The sequence below is a fragment of the Spermophilus citellus genome (assembly GCF_964194105.1).
Source record: "Spermophilus citellus genome assembly, chromosome: 4".
Taxonomy (NCBI): domain Eukaryota; kingdom Metazoa; phylum Chordata; class Mammalia; order Rodentia; family Sciuridae; genus Spermophilus; species Spermophilus citellus.
The window spans coordinates 227,268,960-227,294,872 of NC_138185.1; the positions used below are offsets into that span (position 1 = coordinate 227,268,960).

General features: G+C 55.1%; 2 protein-coding genes and 2 long non-coding RNA genes across 6 annotated transcripts in view; 2 read left to right on the forward strand and 2 right to left on the reverse strand.

Moving 5' to 3' along the window:
• Positions 1-51: 51 nt before the first annotated feature.
• On the reverse strand, positions 52-2,689 carry LOC308646255. The gene is made up of 2 exons (XR_014021341.1): positions 2,545-2,689; positions 52-2,496 (listed from the first exon to the last, which is right to left on the reverse strand). It is a non-coding gene; the product is annotated as an uncharacterized lncRNA (long non-coding RNA).
• Positions 2,490-14,167, forward strand: TEX22 (testis expressed 22). Its single transcript, XM_081288940.1, has 4 exons — positions 2,490-3,185; positions 3,288-3,471; positions 13,577-13,678; positions 13,778-14,167. Exons 2-4 carry the CDS (start codon positions 3,328-3,330, stop codon positions 13,955-13,957), a joined length of 426 nt encoding a protein of 141 aa, XP_081145066.1. The 5' UTR covers positions 2,490-3,185; positions 3,288-3,327; the 3' UTR covers positions 13,958-14,167.
• Positions 8,982-16,643, reverse strand: LOC308646254. Its single transcript, XR_014021340.1, has 3 exons — positions 15,962-16,643; positions 15,185-15,475; positions 8,982-11,810 (listed from the first exon to the last, which is right to left on the reverse strand). It is a non-coding gene; the product is annotated as an uncharacterized lncRNA (long non-coding RNA).
• A 4,156-nt stretch (positions 16,644-20,799) lies between these two features.
• Positions 20,800-25,913, forward strand: part of MTA1 (metastasis associated 1) — a 35,978-nt gene continuing 30,864 nt past the window's right edge. For all 3 annotated transcript variants that reach the window (XR_014021316.1, XM_081288665.1, XM_081288667.1), the window contains exon 1: positions 20,800-20,919. Coding sequence is in view for 2 of the 3 variants with exons in the window: in XM_081288665.1 (XP_081144791.1) it covers positions 20,892-20,919 (28 nt within the window). In the remaining variant the exon portion in view is untranslated. The remainder of the gene's footprint in view (positions 20,920-25,913) is intronic.

Consider the following 25,913-nt stretch of genomic DNA (forward strand, 5'->3'; position numbering starts at 1 on the left):
TCACCCCTTCCAGTCCCTCAGCTATTCCTGAGATACTGCTAGGCTTCTATGTGTTGTGCTGCCCCAGACTGAGCCTTGGTCCCTGCAAATGTCCTAGTGTCCAGCCTGGGAAATGGTGAGCTGTGGCAGGGGTTGGTCTGAGGCTGAAGCCAAGTGCCCAGACACTAGCCTGCTGTGCCACACCCTCCATCCCTGCCCTGCCTGCTGGCCTAGAGCATCCAAAAGAGGCCGTGTGGGTATCTGGGCTGAGATTGAGGATCATGGTGAACTGGGGAACAGGCAACCAGGTGTGTGTGATACCTGCAGCAATGGTGTGGCCAGTGCAGGCTCTGACACGCCAGCTGATCACAGAAGGTGACTGCAGGAGCCAGGCAATCCCTTCAGGGCTGTGCGCCCTCCAGGCCATGCTCCTTGGAGCAGCATGTTGCGTTTGGGTCTCATCCTGGGTGGCAGCCCTGCCCTCTGCCTTCCCTTGCAGCAGGACAGGAGTGTGCTGAACAGCAACAGGGTCACCCACCTAACTACCTGCTCCACAGACCAGCAGGGAGGGGTGCTGCCTCAGACACGCTTCTCCCGACATGCCCGAACCCTGCAGGCTGCACAGGAAGAGCCCACCCATTCCTATCCCCTTGGAAGCTGTGCCCTTCCCAGGGACACTGGTGGCCCTAAGAACAAGAGCTGCACAAGGCTCTGCTCAGAAAACAGTGCCAAATGCAGGACCACCTTCCTTGGGGTGAGAATGGCCTATTTTTCTTACCTGTGATCTACTTGTTTACCTGCCCCTCTCTAGGGGGCTAGTGATAGGACCTGGATATGTGGCTTAGAGGAGCCCTGTGAGCAGAGTGCCCTGCAGGGGACTGCCCCAGAGAACACCCTGCTGAAGTACACAGGGCTCTCAGTTTGAATGGCCATCCAGTTTCTTCCGAAAGGTCACTCTTGGTGGAAAAGAGATGACTGAACTTTCTATCCTCGAGGCCACAGAGACTGTGCAGATTACCTGGCTGTGGGCAGCCCTTTCCTGGGGAAAACCTCCCTGGGTACTCTTCCCCGGGTGGCTCTGAGGCTCCACCCTGCAGGACAGAGCCTCTTCAGCAGCTGGCCCTGGGTCCAGCACCCATCTGGGCTGCTCCTGAGCACCATGTGACCACCACCACATAGGCCCTGTGCCAGGAAGGAACAAATGGAGACCTGGACTACATGCATTACTTGCCTCAGTTTCCCTGTTGGTTAAAGAGGAAGGTCACATTTCCCCTGCCTACCTCATGGAGCTGTTATGAGGATTCATGGAAAAGCACTTTGTCCCCTCGATGGACCACCAGAAGCCAAACCTGTCTTCAGCGGTGTGGCCATGAGGGCAGTGGAGAGTGTGTGTCAGAAGTGTGTGCTTTTTCTCAGGCCTCACCCCACGCGCACCCGAGAGGGATGTCTCAGCCCCACCCGTCTCCAAGGTTAAGCCACTAGTCGCTGTCAGTAACACCAGGCTCCTTTTGGGCGGGGCCGCCGCTGTTGGAGAGGTTTGGGCAGGCTCCACCTTTATCCTTGAAGGTGGGGACCTGCCCCCTCTCCAGGTTGGTCGCCTTGCCACTGTCTCATTTGGGCATGCAGTCCAGGGTCCTCGGTCAGCACCTGGACGCGAGTGGGGTGGGGACCTCTGTGCGGGGGCTGGTGGCCTTGCCGCGCTGTCCCCACCCCTGAATGACCTGGCCGTCTGTGACCTGCGTCTTCGAACGATGTCCTCATGAAAACGTCCGAGCCACTGCCTCCAGAGCCAGGCCGCCGGACTCTACAGGCTCCCCAACCTTCCCCGGGCTGTGGGGTCCTGGAGGGGCCAGCGGGCCGAGTTGGCTTGTGGGCGCCCCCCTCCTGTTCGTTGTAACTGGTTTCTACAGTGTTTGTGTTGCTAGTTTTCCTTTTTAATGGGAAGCAAAATTAATGTAAATAGCTTTTCGAGGAGCTGATGCTAATCTGTCCCATGTGACCATGTGGACGACTTTAAGGTGCTGAAGCGACACTAATAAACTGAGGGCACTCACGCCGCCCAACTGCGTTATTCCTCTCTGCGAACAAGGGAGCAGACATGCGCAAGAGCAGCCGTGCCCAGGGCCGGCTGGCGCAAGCGCGGCAGGCCGAACCCGAAGCCCGCGGGGTGGGGCCTGCGGGCGGAAGATCCGGGGCAAGAGGCTGCCCCTCCGGCCGCGCGAAGCTGCGGCGCGTGCGCCCCGCCCCCACAGGAGCCCGCCCCGCCCCCACAGGACCCCGCGGGGCCTCCGTGTTACCCCGCAGAGCCCGCCCCACCCCCACAGGACCCCCGGAGCCTCCCTGTGACGCCTGCCTAGCCCGCCCCGCCCCCACAGGATCCCGCAGAGCCATCCCCGCCGCTACAGGATCCGAAGAGCCTCCCAGTGACCACGCAGGGCCGTCCTACCCCTACAGGACCCCGCCGAGCTTCGCAGTGACCTGTAGAGCCCGCCCCGCCCCCACAGGACCCCGCAGAGCCTCCCAGTGACACGTAGAGCCCGTCCTGCCCCCACAGGGGAACAGAGCCAGCCTCGCTGTCACCGGACCCTGCAGAGGCCTGTAGAGGCCCGTCCTGCCCCCAGAGGATCCCGCCCAGCTACTTGGTGACCCCCCAAAGCCACTCTGTACCCCCGCAGGACACTGCAGAGCCTCTCTGTTCCCTCTAGGACCCCCTGCCAGCCTCTTTGTACCCCCACAGGACCCCACCAAACCTCTATATCCCCACAGGACCACCCTTCACAGGACCCCGCTGAACCTCTCAGTACCTCCATAGGACCCTGCTCCTCCATTCCAGGACCCCACAGCGCTGGTCTCTATGCCCTACCCCCACCCCAGTCTCAGGGCCTCACCTCCCCAGTTGTTCCCGCTTTTACGGTTTTGGGACCCACTGGGCCTACTCCTCCCCTCTCCAACGTGCATCTTGTTCTCTCCTCCTGTGTCCCTCCCTTTCAGCACAGACCCCCAGAGGGTGGAGACTGAGGCCTGAGCCTTGGGTGTGGTGAAGCCAGGTCAAGGAGCAGGATGGCGGAGGGTTGGTGCTAGGAGCCAGGGCTGGAGACAACAGACGGCAGAGGCTTCTGACTTGGGATGCTGATGTGGAGGGCAGTGGCCACAGGAGTAGTGAGGAGCATGTTGCTCACAGGGGCCAGCCATCAGGCAACAGTCTGGTTAGTGGCTGGAAGGTGGCCTTACTTGCTGCCTGCCATCTGACCAAGGGGCCCTGGGAGCCTTGGGGACCCTACCCCACCTGATCCTGATCCTTCCCCTAGAGCCTCAGAGGTGAAGACCCACAGCCTGCTGAGGGTCAAGATGGACAGCAGGCAGCTGTGGGCACAGCAGTCACAGCCCACTCAAGAGCATAGGCAGCCCTTTCCCCCTGGGGGCCAGTCTAGGACCAGGGGCCAACCGGGTGCCCAGAGCAGTAACCAGCACGGATTGCAAACGCAGGACTGGGTAAGTAAGAGGAGGCCACCTCTGGAAACCCAGACTTTGGGTGGGCTAGTTGGGGAGGGGATCAGGCAGGGAATACAGGGGCCTGAATGGAGACAGAGGGGGCAGTATGCTCTCTCCCCGTCATCCTGTACCCTTTTTGCCTCTCTATGCCGGGCAGAGTGGAGGCCCACCCGAGGTTGGGAAGATGTCCAGTGCCCCTCACTCCTGGCCAAGAGAGTATCTTGAATTGGAGGGAGAACAAGTTTCCAGGGTAGGGATGTGCTTGGTTCCCACAGTAGTGAGAGAGACAGACCCTGGGCTGGGGATGTGGCTCAAGCGGTAGCGCGCTTGCCTGGCATGCTTGCGACCCGGGTTCGAACCTCAGCACCACATACCAACAAAGATGTTGTGTCCGCCGAGAACTAAAAAATAAATAAATAAATTCTCTCTCTCTCTCTCTCTCTCTCTCTCTCTCTCTCTCTCCCCCCCCCTTTCCTCTCTCTTTAAAAAAAAAAAAAAAAAAAAAGAGAGAGACAGACCCAGACCAGCCCAGCTGTGCCTGCCCATGGGCATTCCTTGAGCCCAGGAATCCAGACTACCTGTGTGGTTCCGCTTAGGGAAGGTTCAAAGCCAGGCCAGACAGGTCCATATTTCTGTAAGACAGGAGCTCAAGGGTCTCCCAGGCTGCCAGGTGCTGGTCCTGCAGTCAGACAGTGCAGGGAGCCTTTTGAGTCATGCATTTGGGTTTGTGTTCACTGAGGTCAAAGGTGGGGGGAAAGTAAGAAGGCTCTCCGAGCTGCTTGCATGACTGCCCTGTGCCCTCCTGGGTATTTCCTTATGTGGGTACTGGGGCCACTGGAGTGCGGGACCAGCAAGACCCTTTAGCTACTGAGGGACTTGCCTTCTGATAGGTGGTATAGCCAGTAGGTACACAGGAGGAGTGGGCCTGGGCTAGCTTTGCGCAAATCACAGGGCCCTGCGGCAGAGAGAGCAGGGACAGGAGGAGACACTGCAGTGTCTTTCACACCTGGGTCCTTCCAGGGTTGCTCCTGTGCAAAGTTCCTTGGCCTCTCCCTTGCTTCTGACTGTGGCCCTAAAAGGCACCCAGACTGCCCTCTCTAACTTTCTGTCCCCTGGATGTAGAATCTTTTTCTTCCAGATCTTCCCTTAATTGGCCTCTTCTCCGGTGTCACCTCCCAGGCTAACTTAAGTCCTTCATCCCTCCCCTTTCCCAACCTGGGTCTCAAGAGCCACTGCCTCTGCTGTGCCTGACTACAGCCCCCAGTGCCATGCATGGTGCCAGAACATGCTCACAAAGATGAGCAGCCTTGGGCTGACATCAGGCCAAGGAGGTCTTCCCCAGCACAGGGTCTCCAGACCACCAGCCTAGACCAGTGGGTGAAGCTCCAGCTGTCACACTTGTGCTTAATGACAGCTAGTAGAAGGGTGGGGGGCTAGGGGTGGTGTAGTGCTGTAAGGAAGCTGGGAGCTGCAGGACTGGGACCAGGGTTGGGGTGCACCAAGGTTACCACTGGGCAGGCTGGGCAGGTGAGCGAGGCAGCAGAAGCCATACACCTCCCTCTGTCCTCATGCCAGTGTCTGCCTTTCCTGCCCCGGAGTTGTAAGTGACCAGCCATGGAGCACCAGACATGTGAAGTCAGCCCTGTTTGGAAACCATGTCCTGATCAGTCTAGAGGCATTGACTGGAATCCATCCACAGAAAAAGGGTTGGGAAGTTAGTAGCCTTTACAGACCCAATAGCAGGCTCAAGAAGATAACACATGGGCTGGGCTGGGCCTCAGCGGTAGAGCACCTGCCTGGCATGTGTGAGGCCTTGGGTTCTATCCTCAGCACCGCATACAGATAAAGGAATAAAATAAAAGTCTATCAACAGCTAAAAAAATTTTTAAAAAAGAAGGCCAAAAAAAAAAAAAAAAAAAAAAACTGGCAAAGAAGGCCACTTACAGTAGTACTAGTAGTAAATTTAAAAAGTGTACAAAACCTTCCTGAGGGTAACTTTTAGATACTGCCGAAGAATCACAGGTCCTTGAAGATGGAGAGAGAGCTCCGTGCTTGGACAGGGGCATTCAGGAATTAGTGTGTTGCACTAAAAGTACTGGACTCCTGCCTCCTCCTTCAGCTCTGCAGCCTGGCCACAGAAGCACAAACGGCCAGCAAGGCTTCCACCCTGGCTCCCACCCAGCAGATGGGAATGGTGTCCATACTCCAGAAAAGGGAGGGCAGGAAAGATGAAAAGGCCACTGTTCACAACAAGGTCTTCTCTACCTAGAAAACCCTCCCCCAGCCAATTAACAACTCCATACTCCTGAAGGAAAGAAGCCTTGAGTAGCTGCTCTGGGTGAAACCCTAGTTTCAATAGCCTGAAAAAAAACAGTCAGAAAAGCCTGGGAAGACTCCTGCTCACTGTGGCAGCACTCGGTCAGCCCTGGCCACATACCTCTGTGAGGAGCACTGAGTAGCTGAGCAATACAGATACCTCACAAGATGAGAAGTTTTAGGATTGAACCCCCCGGGGTACCACTGAGTTATATCCTTAGCCCTTTTATTTTTTGAGACAGGGTCTCACTAAGTTGCCCAGGCTAACCAGTGACCCTCCTGCCTCAGCTTCCTAAATTGCTGGGATTATGGGCTGGGTGCCACCATGCCTGGCTCCATTATTAAGGTTTAAGCCTGCTAAGTTTCAAAAACATGATTCAATGCAATCCCAGTTTTTTAAAAAAACAAACTTCATGCTGGGCACCATGGTGCATACGCATAATCCCAGCAGCTCAGGAGGCTGAGGCAGGAGGATCATAAATTCAGGGCCAGCCTCAGCAACTTAGCGAGAACTTATCTCAAAAAATAAAGAGAGCTAAGTGTGTAATTCAGTGGTTAAGCACTCCTGGGTTCCATCCCTGGGATGGATGGACAAACAAAATTTCATGAATCTTGAAAATTTTACTGTAGATACACATAGTGTTTTGCTGGCATATTAGTTATACATTCTTACATAAACAGAGTAACTCCAAAACTTAGTGGCTTGAAACAATATTTTGCCTTAGGATTCTGTAGGCAGGAACTCTGCTTAGCTGGGTGGCCTTGATGTGGTCTGTCAGGAGGTTGTTGTCAAGATGTCAGTCTGAGCTACAGTCCCTCTGAAAGCTGGACTAAGGCTGTGCCCACAGCACTCCCTCACTTGGTCGGGGTTGGATACTGGCAGAGGCCACAGATCCTGACCACAGATCTCCACACAGCGGGCTGTGTGTCTTCCCAGCATGTGGCTGGCTTCCCCCAGAGGGAGTGAGAGCCAAGTGCAGGCAGCCAGGGTCTGCAGGTGACCTTGGAAGCCACACTCCATCATCTCTGCAGCATCTGTTCTCACACTGGTCATCCCTCCTGAACCTGGGAGGGGCGACATGAGGCTGATCCATGTGCAAGTCCTTGGATGTGCTCTGGAGGTCGGTGGTGATCAGACCTTGTGCTGGAAGGCCCAGCAAAGCCCAGTGGCCTAAGTTAGGTTCCAAGCCCGATTCGTCACAGTGGTCCTTCAGGGTCCAGAGACAAGTCTCTCAGAGGCAGGCAGAGGAAGCAGAGGGACTTGACAGCTACCTTTAGTTGGCAGCCATAGGATGTGTGACCCGAACCCCTCAAGGGAATTGAGAGTCTGAGGCCAGCTTCGGGCACACAGTGGGACTTAAAAAAAAAAAAAAGGCTGTGGAAGCTTGTTACAGAGAGGGTACCACATGTAGGCCGAGAGAAAAGAAAAAAATTCTGCCTGGCATAGGTATCTTCTACAGAGAAGGCAAATTATCACTTGACTTCAAATGATAAATATAGGACAATTGTTGGACATGCATGTGATCCCAGTGACTCAGGAGACTGAGGCAAGTGGATTTCAAGTTCAAGGCCAGCCTCAGCAATTTAGGGAGATCCTGTCTCAAATAAATAAATAGGCTAGGGGTGTAGCTCGGTGGTATATTTCCCAGTACCGCCAAATAAAGGGCTGGGACTTAACTCAGTAGTAAAGTATTTATTTGCCTAGCATGCATGAGGGCCTGGATTCAATCACCAGCACCACAAAATAAATAAAATAATGAAAGTGATAAACAAAAAAGAATTCATCCTCCATAGACTCTTTTTTTCTTTCTTTTTTTTTTAGCTTTAGGTGGACATAATATCTCCATTTTATTTTTTTTTATTTTTTTTAATTAAATTTTATTGAATGAAAGAAGGAATTGATGAATGGCTATCTTGACTACTCAATAAAGCCTTTAACTTCCTCAATAAAGCCTTTAACTTCCTTGATTGGCTCTAGAATTTAACATAGATCCTTAAAATGAGCAAATCACAGCACGACTTTGGGGATTGTTTTTTTTTTTTTTTTTTTTTTTTAAGAGAGAGTGAGAGAGAGAGAGAATTTTTAATATTTTATTTTTTAGTTATCGGCAGACACAACATCTTTGTTTGTATGTGGTGCTGAGGATCGAACCCGGGCCGCGCTGCATGCCAGGCGAGCGTGCTACCGCTTGAGCCACATCCTCAGCCCTCCATTTTTTTTATGTGGTGCTGAGGATTGAACCCAGTGCTTCACGCATGCCAGGCTAGCTCACTACCACTTGAGCCATATCCCCAGTCCCCCCATAGACTCTCATATCAATTCTGAGGACAGACCTCAAAGAGGAAGACAGTGATTTCAGAAGGCGTGAAGTAGACCAGGAATGAGGGTGAAACACAAGTCTTTGGGGAGATCGAAAAGAGCACCGATGGTTAAGTGGTTAAGTACCCCTGGGTTCAAACAATCACTGGGTGTCAGTCACAGAGCCTGCTTGGGGTACAGTACCCACCACAGTGGCTTGGACACAAGGGAATATTGGACTTTGGTTTTGCATGTACACTGTGACTGCACCCAAGAATAGAAAGAGCCCTGTCCCCACAGGGGAAGGGAAGATGGGACAGAAACCACATGCAGTGGTCGCAGAAGGAAGCATGAGGCACCAACCAAGAAACGCAAACAGGCAAAGGGGCCAGAAAGCATTAGGTGAGAAGCAGACAGAGCCACTTACCTGGCATTCAGTTCAGCAAATGAACGTGGACTGAATGTTCCAGTTGAAAGAATGGCTTCATCAAGGGGACTGGGAGGGCTGGGGTTGTAGCTCAGTGGTAGAGCACTTGCCTAGTATGTGTGAGGCCCTGGGTTCGAATCTCAGCACCACATAAAGATAAATAAAATAAAGGTCCATTGACAACTTAAAAAAAAATAAGGGGTGGAGGGGACTGGGAATAATCAGATCCTGCTCCACCCATGTGAATGTGTGGAGAACAGCAGTAGTCCAGCCCAGAGTGGGGGATGGACTGTAAGTAGACTCCAGTTTACTGCACACTCTGTGTCAAATTCAGCAAATTTGTTTGTGCCGATACCTGCTCCACAGGATGGAGCATGGACCCATTTAATGGGCGTATTTCTGAGTGAAAGAAGCAACTGACCGAATCATCTAAGCCCCTGAGCCGCTGGGATTACAGGAATATGCCACGGCACCCAACCTGTGCAACAGAAATAAAAGTCCTTGCCTCCTCTAAGCTCTAGCAATTAAAATTGTGTGGTATTGGGGCAGAAAGTGGCAAACACCTGCACAATTTAGGACAAATGGGTGTCAAAGTGACACTTGTGGGCCGGAGGGTGGCTCAGTTGTAGAGCGCTTGCCTAGCATGTGCAAGGCTCTGGGATCCATCCCTAGTACTGAAAGAAGAAAAAGTGACCCATATCACTTTTTAATCTGGAGATTTAATTTCTGCGTGGAATTTCAAAGCAGCAGGAAATACTTTTCAATAAGTGGTATGGGATGGTTGGCTATCCACCTAGAACATGGCAGAGTGAACCCCCACTTCTTCTGAAACACAGCATTTAACCCAAACCATAGCAGCACTGGAGACGCCGAAGTGTTTAGAATCCCAGAGTAACAAATGCCTTTCTTAGGCCAGATGTACAATCCTTGGAGGAAAAGCCTAACAGATTTTTAAATTATGGCACAATCAAGGACATAAAAATGTTAAATGACATTCTGGAAGGAAATACTTGTAATCTTTAAACAGTCAAGTGTCTATGAAGGGATGCTTGCAAGCTGTCAGAAAACTGTCATGAAAACCGAACAGAGGACTCGGGGTGCAGCTCAGTGCTGGAGCACTTGCCGAGCTCAGTGGTTAAGTACCCCTGGGTTCAAACAAGCCCAGGTTTGTGCCTTGGTTCACACGATGGTGAAAGGGACCGACACTGCTGTGCAGACCCATGGATATTCCTGAGCAGGGGAAGGCAGACTACCTGTGTGGTTCTGCTTAGGGAAGGTTTCATTCCCAGCACTACAAGAAAACAAGCCCCAAACAAACCAGACTGAATAGAAAAGTGGGTGAAACCTGTGATGACATGTAGTTCTGAAAGAAGAAGACATGAGTGGAAAGGTGGCTGCGTGTGGGATGGGTGAGCATGTGGGAGAAAACCAGTCCTTCTTTTGGCTTTTCACAGAATCCATTTGTGATTATTGTCCACTGTTTTTTCTTTTAACTTATTCACTAATCTACCGTAATTCCATCTTTAAACTTTCAGTAAATTTCTTTTGTTCTTTTTCTAGCTTCTCAAGTGACTTGCTTGGCCATTGCTGAACTTTTTTCTAATGATGCATTTAAAGGTATAGAGTGCCTTCAGAGGACATTTTTGGCCACCCTTCATGGGTTTTGGTGTGTCCTCCTCTCATTGTTCATTTCTAATAAATTTACATCTCAACCTTGATTTTCTTTTTCACTCTGGGGTCAATTAGAAGGGTGTTTTGGAATGTCTGTGTCAATAGGAGTGGCCTGTGTTTGTTTTCTGCAGAGATTGAATGCAGGGGTGCTCTACCCCTGAGCTACACCTCCAGCCCTTTCAATTTTTCATTTTGGAAAAGGGTCAAAGTTGCCCCGATTGGCCTTGAACTTGGTAACCTCCTGCCTTAGCTTCCCAAGTCACTGGGATTGCAGGCATGCACCATTGTGCCTGGCTTATTAGTAATTTTTAATTAATTATACTGTGTCGTAGTCACAGATTTGTTGTGGCATCTGTAGTGTGTGGGAGGACCTGCTTTGCTTGTGGCCTACATCATGACCGACTTTGTGACTGTCCCATACATTCGGCAGACGTGAGTTCTCTGATTGTCCTGTCAGGTGGCTCTGCCTGTAGGGCAGCCGTCCCCTGGGCTGTAGGAGCCTGCACCCTGGGCTGCCGCCTTTCCAGTTCTCAGCTTTGGGTTCTGTTGCTTTTCCGCCGGGGAAGCTAAGGCCTGAGCAACCCACTCCCAGCACCACACTTTTCTGCCCCCTGCCCTCAGATCACACCTGTCAGCTGCCACCACTGGCCCTGTAGTGATAGTGAGCATTGTCCACATCCTTCTTGTTTCTCCCCACTTCTTCCCTTCCTGCCTCCTCTTTTCTGTTTTCTGTGAACTGATGATCAGTCCTTTCCCAAATTCACAACACACCTCTGCAGGTCCTCTCACAGAGGATGGGCAGTGACCCTCCTCAGGCCCTGGCTGTCACCCTCTGTCTTCCTCAGCAGCCCATGTCCTGGCCCTGCTTTCTCTGTTTGCCTGTTGACTCCAGAGCACACCACCCAGCAGCTTCCCCCGGTAGGGCTCACAGGGTGCTGAAGGTCTCAGGTGAGCTCCATTACTCAGCTCCACACTGGATGGTGCTTGATTGGTGGCGAGTTTGGTGGGAGAGGCTCTTCCTGCAGGACTCTTAAGTGCCCCATCACCTCTGGTTTCCAGGGCTGCTGTGTGATGCCCTGAACTTTTGGACTTCAGATCTTTGTGCCCTGTTTGTGTTTGTTTTTGTTTTGTGGTGGAGGGGATCAAACCCAGGGCCTGAAGCACATAGGCAAGAGCTGCATAGGCTGTGCTCCCAGCCCTGTGTTTCGTTTCTTCCCTGAAAGCTTCTCTGCCTGTCAGAGTTCTGGAATGTACTCTGGAAAGGCATTTATTTTCATTGCCCTGGGTGGGGGCTTTCTGACTGGGGCCTTTTCCTTTAGTTTCTGGGAAAAGCACATGTGTGCGTGTTGTGTGTGTGAGTTCATTTTCTCTCTATTCAAGGTTTGTTAGTTGTATGTTGGCCCAACAGGAATAGTTCTCCATCTTCCTTTTTATAAATGTTTTCTGTATCTTATTTTCAGTCCTGCATTAGTCAGCATTGATGCTCTGTAACAAGCAGCTCCATAATTCTAGTGATGCATAGTGAACTTCCATTTTGTTTTCTGCTCGTGGACCTGAACAGCAGGGTTGTGTGTCTTCTGCATTCCCCCCTTGGTGCTCCTCCTAGGGCCTGCTGTTCTCAGGTTCCTGGAAGAAACACAGAAGGCCAGCCCACTTCACACAAGCATATTGTGAGAATATACCCCTTCTGGGAGTAATATCATCAGGGCAGGAAGAGAAACTCTAGGGGAAGCACTGTGATACCACATGTTAAAGGGGAGGTGTACAATTCAATTACAGAAACAGGGCTAAGAATAGATACAACAGCCAGATTCAGTGGTGCAGGCCCCTGCTCAGGAGGCTAAGGCAGAAGGATCAAAAGTACCAGGTCAGCCTTAGCAATTTAGCAAGACCCCATCTCAAAAAAACAAACAAACAAAAAAAACAAAAACACTGGAATGCAACTCAGTGGTAAAGCATCCCTAAGTTCAGTCCCTAGTACCAAAACAAACACCAGGGCTGGGGACATAGCTCAGCTGGTAGAGTGCTGGCCTTGAATGCACTGATGCCTCGGGTTCCATCCCCAGCACCACAAAAAACAGAGGGACCCCCGGCCTACTTCCCATGGAGTGTTTCATGTGGAAGAACCAGTCTTGTCCTCTGAGTGGCCCTTCTCCATACCCTCCTGCCCTTGCTCGTGGGTCTATCTGCTTCCCAGGATGGCAGTGTCAGTAGGGACCTGTGCTTGGTTGTTCCTGGGATGCCTTTCTGAGTGTCCCTTGCCCTGGGAGGCCCGGCCCTGTTTCCCAAAGCAATGCTTGTGCAGATGCTATGTGCTTGGCGAAGCTCATCCCTGGAGGGTTCACCTTGGCATAATGGAGCTGGGGGCTCTCCTCTCTTCTTCTTCTTTTTTTTTCTTTTTTTTTGTGTGGTACTGGGATTGAACCCAGGGTGCTTAACCACTGAACCACATCCCCATCCCTTTTTATTTTGAGACTGAGGGTCTCCCTCAGTTGCTTAGGGCCTTGCTAGTTTCTGAGGGCCTTACTAAATAGCTGAGGCATGCGCCACCACGCCCAGCAAGTTCCCTAGTTTCTTGAGTCTGAATAATGTTCCCTTGTGTGGTTGGCCCCTTGTCTCTTTTACATCCCTTGATGGATACTTGGGTTTCCATGTTTCGACTACTGAAAACAATGCTATGGATGGAGTTGTGCACATACCTGTCCAGTCCCTGCTTTTCATTCCATGGACGTGTGCCCACCGAAGAGCGGCTGGCACGGGGTTGTTGAGGTTTGATTTTCTGAGTAGGGCTTTGCGGGGCTGTGTTGCCTGCTGTCTTCAGCGTGGCACCCCTCCCCTTTCCAGAAGGTGAGAAGATGCCCCTCCACCCATGGGGCAGACGGCCTGCCCACTGGGAAGCTGGGGACATGCTGCTGGCCTCTCCCTGCAAGTGTGCCTGGCCTTTTCCTGGCCCTCTTGCTGGTCACCACCTTCGGTCTCCTGCGCACATGGATGGCCTTCCTGCACTGTACCTCTCCTCCTCCTGTGCATTCAGGAGCAGCATCACCCCACCTCACCCCGCATATCACCTTAGAGGGGACTGGGGGGATGTATGGGGTCTGTCTCTCGAGTCCAGCGTTTCTGGGAGGTGTACAACAGGCCGACTGACCGTCTCTGGCCCAGCCTGGGCCCCTGTAGTAGTTGTGCCCAGGGTCCTGGAGGCCGTTTCCAGCTCTAAACATTGCAGCCCTCACTGTAAGCCCAGGGACAGACACTGTGGAACTTGGGAGGTGCCCAGGGTGCCACGTGCGGCCGCCCACTGGGAGCGGGGAAGCTAAGTGAGCTCACTGTGTCCAGGGGAAGGGGCGCGGAAGCCCCAGGTGTGCCCGCACTGTCCTGTGCTGTCCCCACAGGTATGTGAGCCACAGGAGCACAGGCGCCCACGCCGCCACTGGAGCATCAGCATCGATGAGCGCCGGCGGCTGGCCATGCTGGGCACCCCCTCCCAAGACAGGGTGTGTGCTGGGCGGGGAGGCTGCCCTGTCCCTGGCCTCGTCTGCCCAGTCCCTGTGCCTCCCTGCCCACACAGCCCCTGACACCAATGTCGCCCACAGGCCATCACGCAAATGGTGGCAGAGCTGGTGTCTGAGGACGTGGACAAGGACGTGCTCCTCGCACAGCCACCCAGGTCTGCTGAGTCCACTAATGCCTTCTACGACTTCCTGGCCCGGAGCACGCCCTTCTGGCAGAGTGCGACTTTGAAGAGCCAAGCCTCGGGGTCTCCCGGCTCCTAGGAGCTCTCGGACCTCAGCTTTCCAGAGCTTCTCCGTGGGGAGGTTTTGGGGGAGACCTCTGTGTCCTTGTGTCTCACCAGGGAGAAAACAGGCCTCAAAGCACTGCCTGCCTGGTGCCCTGGGGCTGCTGGGAGGCGTGGGAGGGGTCCTGCCCCATCCTCCACCACCTGGAGGGTGAGGGGCAGAGGGTCCTGCGGGCAGATGGAGGCCTGCCTTTGAAGGCCCAGACAGGACTCCAGGACCCAGCAGTGATGCGGGGTGGGGGTGGGGCAGCTGGGTGAGGCACACAGAGGGAGGCTTCCTAAGGAAGAGAGCTCCCAGCTCTGGAAGTGAACCTGGAGGTGGACTAGGGTGCATAGAGGGTCTGGGGTGGCCTTGAGAAGCTGGCTGGACAAGTGGCCCCAGGCCTTAGGCTAGAGCCATAACTGCCTGGTCTCAAGGCGTGGGACTGCAGAAGGGTTCTGAGCCAGGGTGACAATCCAGGCTGCATTTTGAGGCGATGGAGCTGGAGGGGTCTGGGGGTGGGAGATAGGGAAAGGAGGGAGGGTTCCCAGCCCTGCTGGCTGGCAGGATGGAGTGTGAGGAGGTGGCCCTGGACTCAACTTAGGGGTTGCTTGGGCTTCTGCGGGGGCAGGGCTGGTGAGGGGCTTTGGGTTGAAAGGAGGTGACAGCCACCTGGACCGTGCACACATTGGCAAACAGGCAGTGCTGTCCCAGAGCCCAGGCTGAGGTGCAGATCTGGCCATATGGTGCCTGCTGCCCTTGAACATTCCTCCTGCTTCTCTGCCTCCCTCACTGTAAGATGCAGTGAAAGTTCCTCTTCCTTCAGGAAGCCTACCTACATCACCCAGCTGGGCACTCCCTTTCCAGTTCAATGTAATTTTGTCCCATTTGTTCGTCAGGATCCCCAGGGTGGGTGGAGGGCAGGCCAGGGAGCCACAGGGACTGGTGGAGGGGATCTAAGAGGTGGGGTTCAGACAGGGTCCTGGGGAAGGGGAACATCACAATCCCTCCCCCTCCTGAGGCCCCTGACAAAGATGTGGGAGTTGGGGTGCTCTGGGCCAGGGAAACACACAAGAGTCATCCCAGGGCAGAGTGGGAGCTAAGTGCCAACGGTCACCACAGAGGTCGCATGCTGTGTAGTTCTGAGTGACTTTAAAAGATTCTGTGTTATTTTCACTCATGGCTGGGGGCTGACTGGGCTCATCCTACCAATTCTGGTCTCACCTGGGGAGTCTCCTGAGGCTGCAGCCAGGTGAGATGCTGACTTCATAGGGTTCCTGCAGAGCTCCTACCCACCACAGCAGCATAAGCTGAAGTCTTGGGGTCTTGGGGCTGAGCTGACCCATGTGGGTTCATCTGCCACCTCCTAGTGGTTGACATGGCCACAGAGCCAGCCCTGTTCAGTGGAAATGAGACCCATCTTGCAGTGGGAATCAGCGTTGAGTGCACGCCCTCTCCAGGACAGTGAGGTGCCAGGAAAGATGGCAGTGCCTGGGGGCAGTGTGTTTACCACACCTGGGAAGAAGAGGTCATGTATCAGTTTCCTACTGCTGCTGTAACAGATTATCATAGATGAGTGTTTTATGGCGCATGCCTGTAATCCCAGCAACTGGGGAGGCTGAGGCAGGAGGATCTCAAGTTCCAGGCCAGCCTCACCAATTTAGGCACCAAGAAACTTAGCAAGACTCAGAAAGTAAAAGGGCTGGGGATGTGGCTCAGTGGTTAAGCACCCCTGGGTTCAATCCCTGGTGTCTCTCTCTCTCTCTCTCTCTCTCTCTCTCTCTCTCTCTCACACACACACACACACACACACACACACACAAAGACAGGACATGGGCCTTTAGGAAGGAGCCTGATGTCTCCCTCAGGGTACTCTGGTGGCCATTGGGCAGAGGCCAGGGTGCTGCTTGAGGTTTGCCAGTGCACAGGGGTGGCCCGGCTGGGAAATCCAGGAATAGAGGAGGGTCTGGGGAGTCAGGGGCTCACTTGAGAGAGACCTACCTTGGGGTGAGTGGGAGTTCACAGCAACAGGGGGCTTTTGTCCTAGGATAAACAGAAAGGTCTTGGGACACGAGTCAAGGGGAGGCTGGAGACGCCCGGAAGGATTCGAAGAGGGAAGGATCCAAGGAACAGTGCACATGGACGCAGCCAAAGTCCCCAGCCACAGTGCGGTTAGGTCTGGCTCTAGTCACTGCAACACCATGCTTCTAGACTGCTTTCACTTCTGCTTGACCACCAGGTCAGTTCCTGTCTTTACCCGGGACTCACGTGAGTGTACCCCGCCACCCGGCCCCCGGGGACCCCGGCGGCTGAGCGCCTGCGCGCTTCTGGAGCAGGACAGACACCCAGAACAGAGCCGCGGGCACGCGCGCGCGCGCGCACAAACGGTCTTCAAGCGCATGCTCGCTCAGCCTCGGCCGCGGAATCTCCCTGCGTCCCCAACACCCTTCTCGGCTTGTGACTGGCTGGCTCCGGACGGGGAGCAGCGGCCCCCTCTGTTCACCTGAAGCCGAAGGGGCCTCCCGCTGGCGGCCCATCCGGGAGCTGACCCTACGCAGCGCGCAGGACCCGTCGGGGTGCCTGGGAGATGTAGTTTGCAGCTTTGCTGAGTGCCTACACAATGCCACCACTGCCCCCGTTTAAAAGAAATGACTTTATTGGCTTTGCAAATACTTGTCCGTGATTAAACAGTGCAACAAAGAATATGTTTTTTAAAACTCGCTCACAATTCGATCACTGAAATGACCGCAGTTAACTTTCCGGGAGGGTTATTGCAGCTGTTTCTAGATTACGAGATGGAAGGGTATATGGAAATACAGAAACCACTGAGACATCTTAAAATACTTAATATTTTAAGATAGAAAAACTATTGCTGAAATCACACGACTGCTTCTCACTCTCAAGAATAATTTATTAAATTATTTTTAGGAATGAAGAATCATTAGGAAAGGGTGTCCTGTTTTTCAGCAGCATGATTTAATTAGACCGTACTAGCTGATGTCTGGCGTTGAGTGGTGAGGACCCTGCTGAGACCCCCCCACCTCTTCTGCCTGCCCTGCGGGGTCCATGCTGGCCAGAGTCTTGGTATTTTTAACCCACCTTGAGCCTGGTCACATTCTCTGTACTCTGATGCCTGCAGTGAGTTCACGACCAGAACCAGACCACTCAAGTTCCTTCTTTTGATTTAGGTCTTTTATTGGCTAGACTTAAGGTCAAGGTTGTGTATGTGTACTGGGGATTGAAATCGAGTGCTTTACCAATGAGCTATATCCCCAGCCATTTTTGTCATTTTGAGACAGTGTCTCACTAAGTCATTGAGGCCTCAAACTTGTGATTCTCCTGCCTCAGCCTCCCAAGTAGCTAGGATTACAATTGTGTGCCACTGAACATGGCTTTAAATTTTTAAAGAAAAAAATCTTTTCTTTTTTAGTACTGGGGATGGAACCCAGGGCCTTACACATGTTGGGCAAGTGCTCTACCACTGAGCTACATCTCTAGTCCTTTTTATTTTGGGACATGTCTTGCAAAATTGCCTGGGCTCATTTTGAATTTGTGATCCTCCTGAGTAGCATTTCTCATATGTCTATACTTGCATGAACAATTGGAGAAAGAATTCTTGTGTTCTACTTTATTTTCCTAAGGACTATGTCTTCAAACTTTGAAAATGCTTCTGGGAAAAACAGAGGCAAATATGATTTTTTTTGTCCTTGTTGGTGATACACTTTTCCTAGGGGGAAGGGGGTTCCATTAATTGTTGAAGTTTAGTGACAGGCAAGACAAATAACAGGTCTAAGTGTGATTCATGACACTCTGATTTTCTGGAACATGCTGTGGCCTTTCCTGAGAAGGCTCTACTGTTATTCCAAGGAGACTTTCTTGCAGGCTCTTTGAAACTCATCTACCTCCAGAACCCAGTGCCTTGTGCAGCCTCAGGGATCCTTCTGAGCAACGATCAGATCACAGAAGCAAAGGCCAAATCCCCCAGGTCCCAAAGGATCCTGCACAGGGATGTGTCCCTGCCAAGTGTCCTCTGGGCCCCTGCCCACCTGCATAGGTTCTCCTTTGCTGACTCCTGAGTTGAAGAGTGCCCCTCTCTGTCCTGATCCTGAATCTGTACCCTCACCATTTTGTCTCAAAAACACTTATCACAAGACATTATATACCACGTGTCTTCAGCCTGCTGCTAGACTGTCAGCTCTCCAGGGCTGAGACTTTATGTCCTTACCCTCCAGCATTGAGAGTGGTCTGTAGCTTAAAAGTATGTATTCAGAAAATAACAGCTGAGTCAGTTGCTTTAACTGCTTGACTTGCCCTGAAATGACCTGGAAATGTTATTCCCTTAGCAATCTGATGTTCTACCCTGACTGCTTCTGACTTACTCTACTGAGGTGTGATGTGAACCCTTCTTATGTTCCTTGGCTCTTAAATCTTCCTCGCATTGTGCTGTCTGGTCAGCAGATTTCTGGGCTCCTCTTTGTTGGACCTGGTTACTCATTAGGGTCCTAATATGTAGAGCACTCCTGTGCTGGGTCCCCAACCTTCAGGTGCACTTTCTGCTCTGCCAGGTTTTCCACCTACCTGACCCTCCCTCCCTCTAGTGTTTCTGTTGAATTTCCTCACATGTCAGCAGGCCCCTTCCTGAGCCAGCATGCCTGCTCTCTGCACAAGCCACTCTCCTCGCTTGAATGTCTATTTGCTTTGCTACCAGATGTTTTAATTCTTTAGTCCTGAGATCTTCTGGCTGTCTCTGAGCTAGGTTGAGGGCAGGCAATTGTCCATTCACCTTTCATCTGGAGAGAGGAAGGCAGAGTGAGCTGGCCTGTAGCAGCTGGACCCTGTGCCTCTTCTGAGGCTTCCTAAGCATCATTCTGCTGTGTGAGGAGTGTGTCTTAGGCCTGGTGGGGCTGGTTTGGAATTCATTTGGGTACCTCCTGAGAAATGGGCCCTGAGCTCTGATGGCCATGTTTTTCTTGTCCACCCCCACACTAGGAGAGGGAAATCATATTCCTCAGCAGGCACCTGTAGGATGTGATTGTTTTATTGAAGCCTGTCCTGTTTGGGATGGAGGCAAATGCAGAGGTACGGAGAGTGATGTTTCCATGTTCTCTCCATGGCTGACAGCTGCTTAGGCATTGTTGGGTAATTCTAACTTTTTTGGTCTATTATTCTGGAATTGGTAGAAGGAAATCTTATGCTATGGAAGAGTGTGAGGCGTAGGCCTGTGGGGAGGGAGGGAGACCCCCATTCCATCTTATCCTTTTTTGGAGACACAGCCTGTGGATCATCACCTGCCCTCTTGTACCTATATTTCTCTTTCACTCTGCACATCAATCACCATCAAACACAAAAGGAAGCACCTTGGGGTCCTGAACCCCTCCACTCTCCCTGGAAGCCCTTCACAGCAAGCTCTGGTAGTTCCAACTCCATTCTTAGCACACAACTGTGGCAGAACCTCTCTTGGACCCTTCCTGGCTTTGGTCTCAGCACTCCTATTGGTTTCCCGCCTAGACTCCCAGCATCATGCAGGGAGACTGTGTGTGCTGGGAGATTGCAGTGCACTGGCCTGGGCCACCTGCCCAAATCCTGCATGGTGGCCCAGGGCTCTCTTCTGAGAGACACCCTGTACTTCCCAGGGTGTCCCATAGGGTTGCCCTTCAAACTGAACATGGTCTCCCTGCAGCCACAGACCTTCACTGTCCAGGTAACCTGGGCAGCACCACAGGGTTCTTTAGACCAACCTCCAGCCCCCAGATACCTGCCTCACCTCCCCCACATGGTTTGGAAGGAACCATGATTATTGTCATTTGGGACCACCTCCTGTCTTCAGCCCTTGGGGGTGGTATCTGGGCAAGATACTCTCCTCAAGCTTTAGTAATGCTCAAAAATCAACACAGCTGAGAATTCTGAGATGAGCTGGAAAGTGTGAGGTGCCCCTCTGCCTCCAGAGGAACTGCCCCCAGGCACTCTATCCTTGCTGGGGTTCAGCCTCATCTGGGGCCTGCAGCAGGGGGTCCTAGGCACAAGACCCTTCCTTCCTTTGGACTTTTCACCAGGCCACAGTTTGGGAAGGCCTCCCTAGCTCAGGAACATGCCCCTGGGGGGCCGGAAAACAGTTACTGAAGTCCAGAGATGGCCTTAGGGGCTGGAAGATGAACAGCAGGACACAAACCCCCTGATATTGGGTGGCAGAGTTAGCCCTGGGAGGAAAGTGCTGGGGTCAGGCTGGACGGCTGTGCTCCAGGATAGGTGGGCTACTCAGGGAGGGTGTTGGGAATGCCTGGAGGGCTAAAGTACCAAGAGGATCCCTGAGGGGCTGCCTCAGAGGGCCTGGGTAAGATCCACCTGGGGGTACAAGAAGGGCTCAGGCATGGAGGCCCCAGGGTGCTCCACCTAGGGATGTGGAAAGGGCCCACCCGGACAGGGGCGTGCGGAAGGGCCATCCGGGGACGCCAAGAGGCCGGCTGGGCAGGGGCGCGCGCGACAGCCACCTGGCGATGTTCAGGGGGCCCGCAGGGCAGAAGGCGCCGCGGGAGGGCCACCCGGGCCGCCGAGGGGCCGCCGGGCAGGGGCGCGCGGCCGGCCGCCGGGCTGCGGAGAGGCCAGGCGGGCAGGGGCGCGCGGGCCGGCGCGGCGCGGGGTCGGATAACGGCCCGCGCGGTGGGCGGCGGCGCCCGAGGCCCCTCCCCGCCGCCCGCGGCCGCTCCTCCTCTTCCTCTCCCGCCCGCGCCGCGGCCCTCCCGTCCCTGCGCGGCCTCGGCGGCCTCGGAGGCGGCGGCGGCGGCGGCGGCGGAGCAGCGCGGCCCCTTTAAACGCCCGCCGGCGGCCCCCGCGCCCGCCCCCGCCCCGGCCCCGGCCCCGGCCCGCGCCCGCCCGGCCGCCCGCCCGCGCCCCGCGCCCGCCCGCCCGCGGCCCCGCCGCCGCCGGCCCGGACATGGCCGCCAACATGTACAGGGTCGGAGGTAAGGCCCCGCCGCGGCCTCCATGCGCGCGGCCGCCGCCCCTCCCCCGCCGCCCGCCGCCCGCCGCCGGCCCCCGCCTGGCTCGCCCCAAAATGGCCCCGTCCGCGGGCTGGTCCGGCCGGGCGCCGCGGTGGCGAACCGGGCGGGCAGCGGGCCGTGCCCACCTGTTGGGGGCCGGGTGGCCCTCGGGGCCGGCGCTGGAGACCAGGAGCTTCCCGGGGGTCGGTGGGCCCCGGGCTGCGGCCGGCTGCAGCCGCCGAGCCGGAGCACGTGGCCTCAGAGGCGCTGGCCGCCCTCCTGGGAGCAGGAGTTTGGGGGTCTGGGGCGTGTGGGGTTTCCGAGGGGCCGCGCAGCGCTGGCTCCTGCTGCTGGGACCCCGAGTCCCGCTGAAGCGGGCCGCGTTCCTGCCCAGAGCCCTCTGCACCGAAGCCCAGGAGCTTTCCCCAGCGGGGCTCTCTAGGGGGCTGGCCATCGGCAGGGAGCCATCATCCCAAGTACCCTCTGAGTCACCCCAAACTCTACTCGGTCTCCTGCTCGCCCCATTCCAACAGGAAGGCATTTTGCAAGCCTTGGGGAGAGGTAGGAGGTCGCCACTGGGCTGAGGTCTTGGGGTCTTCCTCCTGGGGCCAGTTTCCCTGCTGCCTGGGCCCCGGAAGCCTCTGGCTTGGGGGACTCTGGCGGGTGTGTGGGGGTGTGTTCTTGGGTGCTGAGTGGAGCCCTGGGCTTGTCCACAGCTGGTGCTCTCACAGGAAAGAGGCAGTGGCCTTGCACACAGTTGGCCCCTGCTGACACTCCATCTATTCCACAGTACCTATCCCTGTCTGGACTCAGACCCCTCCCTTGGTCACCAGGCAGTGGGATTATGCCTCCCCAGGCCTCTGCCCCTTCCCCACCTGCATGGTGGTTTTCACCTGTGTCACAGCTGGGACAGCAAGGAGGTACCATGTTTCCCTCCATCTGCCTGATCCCTGAGTACTCAGGGTGCTCCATTTCCACTGTGTCCACTGAGTGCAGTCCACCCAGGCCTACTCTGGCTTTGGGCACAGCAGCCAAGCACTGTCCCCTGGCCTGGATGAGTGTCCAACCTCAGTAGGAGCTGGGGGCCTTCCTCCCCTCCCCAGGAATGTCAGCCTACCTCTCTCTTGTCCTCACACCTTTGCTTCTTGCCAGGTCCTGAGTGGACACAGATAGGTCAGGTCATCTCTACATGGTGCTACCTGGGCCCTGTGAGGGAGTGGGCAGGAGGGCCTCACCACTGAGGCCCCAGCTTTCCTCCCTGTGCAGTAGCATCCAGCTCTGCCTGGCTTCTGGTGGTCCTGTAGCTTGATGCATCCCCTTGGACCGTGTTTTGTAATGCAGACCCTTTCCTGCCTGAGATGAGGCCCCTGGGGGGTTCTCACCCAAGTCTTGCCTCTAGTCCCCCCATCTGGAAGGTTCTTCCTCATCTGTGAAGGGCCCCTATTGTTCTGGCCCCCATCCCTCTGAGTTCACAGTTCTTGCTGTGGTCTCTGCATCATGGTAAGGATCTGATCTCTGCATCTGGTAAGGAGAAGAGTGGCTGACGGCAGAGGCACTGCTCCTGGACCCGGCCTACAGGAGGAGATGGGGTCGAGGCAGCGCCAGACTACCAGCCCTTGGCTGGGAGATGCTCGTGCCTGGGGGCGCCAGCAGGGCCCTCTGCCCCGGCCCACCACTGCTCGGAGCTTTCCCTGCCCCTACTCAGGCTGGGGGAGGGAGCCTGGACTCTGGCTCAGGCCCCTGTAGCTGCGGGCCTGCTTGGTGCTCAGGCTGGCCTGCCTGTGATTTGGGTTTGGGCCTCTGCCTCCATTTCCTCCTGGTATGAGAGGATCTGTCTCTTTGTCCTTCTGTGCCTTGTGGTGGTTCCCCTGGGGAGTGCCTGGCCCCCATGTGGACATAATGTGACTGCCCAAAGCCAGGTCCTGTCTTGCCACATTCCCAGAAGTGAGACTTCTTGGGTCCCTGAACAGGTTTTGGAGTCTGTTGCAGGACCCTATCTGGCCTGTCTGTGAGTCTGGCCCTGGCCCGTCTGGAACCTCACTGGCCAGCCTTTCTCAGCCAGGAGTCCATTCTGAGCCTGGGGTCCCATGGACTGAGGACTGGACCTGAGCCATGCTGCCTGGCAAAGGCTATCTTGTTTCCTGTTTCTGTACTGAGGAGCAGGGAAAGGTCAGGATCGCTGTCCCTCCGTGGGACACTCTGCTGCCTGGCATGGACCATGGCCCTGGCTGTGCTGCCAGATGTGCTGTGCCGTCCACTGTGGGAGCTGCCCAGCCTCTGGGGCCTGCCATGAGGCTGTGCTCAGCAGGCATGTCTGTGGGCTCCCCTTCCACTTGTTGGCCCCTGTAGAGGCAATCACATGGACCCCAGGTTTCTGGACAGGACCCCTGGTACCTCCCCTGGGTGTCAGCGGGGCCTTGCCCTGTGCTGCTTGCTGGGTGCCTGAGTCCTCCTAGTGGGGAGGAAGCTGCATCCCCCATCCCTGAGTTAGGCCTCAGTTGCGTCCATTGCTGCCTGGGCTTTGGCCTTCTGGGCAGCCTGCTGTGGCCTAGGGGAGCAGCTGGCAGGGACCAAGTCTGGGACGGGGCTTGCCCTGGGTCTTCTCTTGCGGACCTCCATGTCGAGGGGCCTGTGTAGGTGCAGCAACCATGCCCTACTGTAAGTGTGTCCCAGGTGTCACATGGGTCATTCTAGCTGGCAGGCAGCTCTGGATGTCCTGCCTTCTACCTGGTGGGCAGTCCGACCCCTGCCAGGGTGGGCTGGGCAGGGTGGATGTGTGGCAGCCACAGCTGCATGCCAGCTGACTGCTGGATGAAGTGGTCAGCCTAGGAAGGGATGTGGCCCGTTTCTTCCCTGGGAAGTGGCTGGCATGACAGAGGCCTTCTGTTGGCGCTTGTGGCCATCAGGTTGCAGGACCTCTGCTCCTGAGGCTGCCTCTCCTGAGAAGCCAGGCTCCCTGGGGAGCTGCATGTGTTTCTTTCCTCTGTATAACTCAGAACCTTGGGTGGTTCCTCAGGGCTGAAGAGCCTGCCCCCACGTGCCCCCAACCCCTGCACCTCCAGCTGCTTCTGTCCAGGTTTTTCTCCTTGAAGGGCTGTTACTGTCTTCTCTGGAGTTTTTTCTTTGATTACAAGAAGTTAACACCCAGTCTTTATGGATGGCTTTTTGATTTTTGTTTTACTGCTCTTGTAGAAGGTGACAGAAAACCAATAACCTGTGGGCTTTGCGTGCTTCAGACTGGCCCGTCCCGCTGAGTGTTCTCAGGGCAGTTTTGCCAGCCTGAGCCTGACCTCCTGCTTCTGCTCCCTGAGGTTTCCATTTGTGGTGTTAGGTATTTATCACATTGTCAGAAACACTTCTTTTGTTTTTTGGTTCATTGTTTTTATTTTTTCTGTTGTGGTGCTGGGGATGGGGCCCAGGGCCTCGTGCATGCCAGCAGCCACCCCCAGCTCTGGTGTCTTTTATGTTTTAAACTTTTGACTAATATGTTCCCAGGGATGAGAATTCCAGACTCCTGAAGGGCAGTGCCTGTGCCCTGGGCTTACGGGGCCACGCCACATCCTGATGTCTGGGGTCCTCCCAGCACATGGCTGCTGTGGGGGCTGAAGAGGCCCTTGGGTCCTGCCATCTTCTCCCCTGATAGTGTAGGCCACAGGGCAGGGGTCCCAGAGTCCAGCCACAGGCTGGGGCCCTAGATTGTCCTTGGAGAGGGTGGAGGCAGAGTGTCTGGACAGTAGCCCTTTACTCCCAGCCTGTGGGGAGGCCTCTGGGGTCTTACTGGTCAGGTATGGTTTGAAGCCCCCAAGAGTCCTGCCCTGGGCCGCCTCACCTGCTGACCACTCCTGGCCTGGTGGGAGTAGCCCTGGGGTCTTCTTTTGGGCCTCCTAATTGTTTTGAGAGAAACTTGGCCTAGCAGCATTTAACATTTAACAAAAGGATGCCGTGGCTTAGGGAAGGTGGAGCAAGTGGTTCAGAAAAAGCTGTCACACCTGAAGCCGGGCCTGCTGCTGCTCCACCCCCAAATAGGCTTTTGGGGGTTTAGGCTCCCGGGCACCTATCTGCAGTTGCCCCCAAGGTCACCCCACTGGCTGGATGTCATGGCATTACTCACCAGGGAGGGGCTGGACCCCCTCCTCTGTGCGTTGCCTCCAGCTGAACTCGGTGCTCCTGACAGGGTTTCAGATAGGACCTGCTCTGGACTCTTGCTTCCGCTCCCCAAGAGCTACCTGTCCTGGGGCCTCTGACTTGGCCCAGCCCAGGCCCTGCCTGGTACCCCAGCATCCTTCTCTTAGGGATTGAAGATTTCAGAAAATTCCTTTCCTTGCTTCCCTACAGGAGTCTCCCACCCTGCAAGCTGCCCGTGTGAGTGGCACCGACAGAGGCTCTCCGTGCAGCCACAGAGCTGTCTGTGGGACCCCTGCCAGCTGTGTACAGCAGACAGTGCTGGGGTGCTTCCACACTGCTGCAGGAGCGGGCCTGGGGAGGGCTGTGGCCAGCTGAGGCCCCCATCCTTCTTTCTGGGCTGGCCTTTGGCATGGAGTTCTAGTGCCTGTGAGCTCTGCTTGCTAGTGTCCAAGGCTCCCTGGTCCCCCTGGAGGCACCACCACAATGGGGGCTTTTCACGCCCATGGGATGCTGCTGAGTCCTGGGTCTGATGTGTCAGGGCAATGTCCTGCACAGGGGCTCCCCCTTCTTGCCTGTGGCTGGGTTCCGGGCAGCCCCTCTCTGGCCCTCCCTCTTGTCCCTGCTGTGCAGCTGATGGCCTGCTGGGGAGATGAGTCTCCAAGGAACAGATCTGATCTGCTCACGTCCCTGCTTAGAAGCGCTTAGCAGCCTCCACTGTGGGGGTGAGATCGCCTGTAATCTGGCCTCGTGCCTTTGGGCCCTGCTGTTGCTGGTGATGAGAGGCAGCTCTGCCAGGGGATCCTGGTCGGCTGCTCTCAGGAACAAGGCCTAAGTGGCACCCTGAGCCTGAT

Bases quoted from the DNA above. Each gene is read 5' to 3' on its own strand.
- TEX22 (XM_081288940.1), top strand. From the start codon at position 3,328: ATGGACAGCAGGCAGCTGTGGGCACAGCAGTCACAGCCCACTCAAGAG. The intron at 3,472-13,576 runs GTAAGTAAGAGG...CTGTCCCCACAG, and splicing joins GATTGCAAACGCAGGACTGG to GTATGTGAGCCACAGGAGCA. The intron at 13,679-13,777 runs GTGTGTGCTGGG...TGTCGCCCACAG, and splicing joins GCACCCCCTCCCAAGACAGG to GCCATCACGCAAATGGTGGC.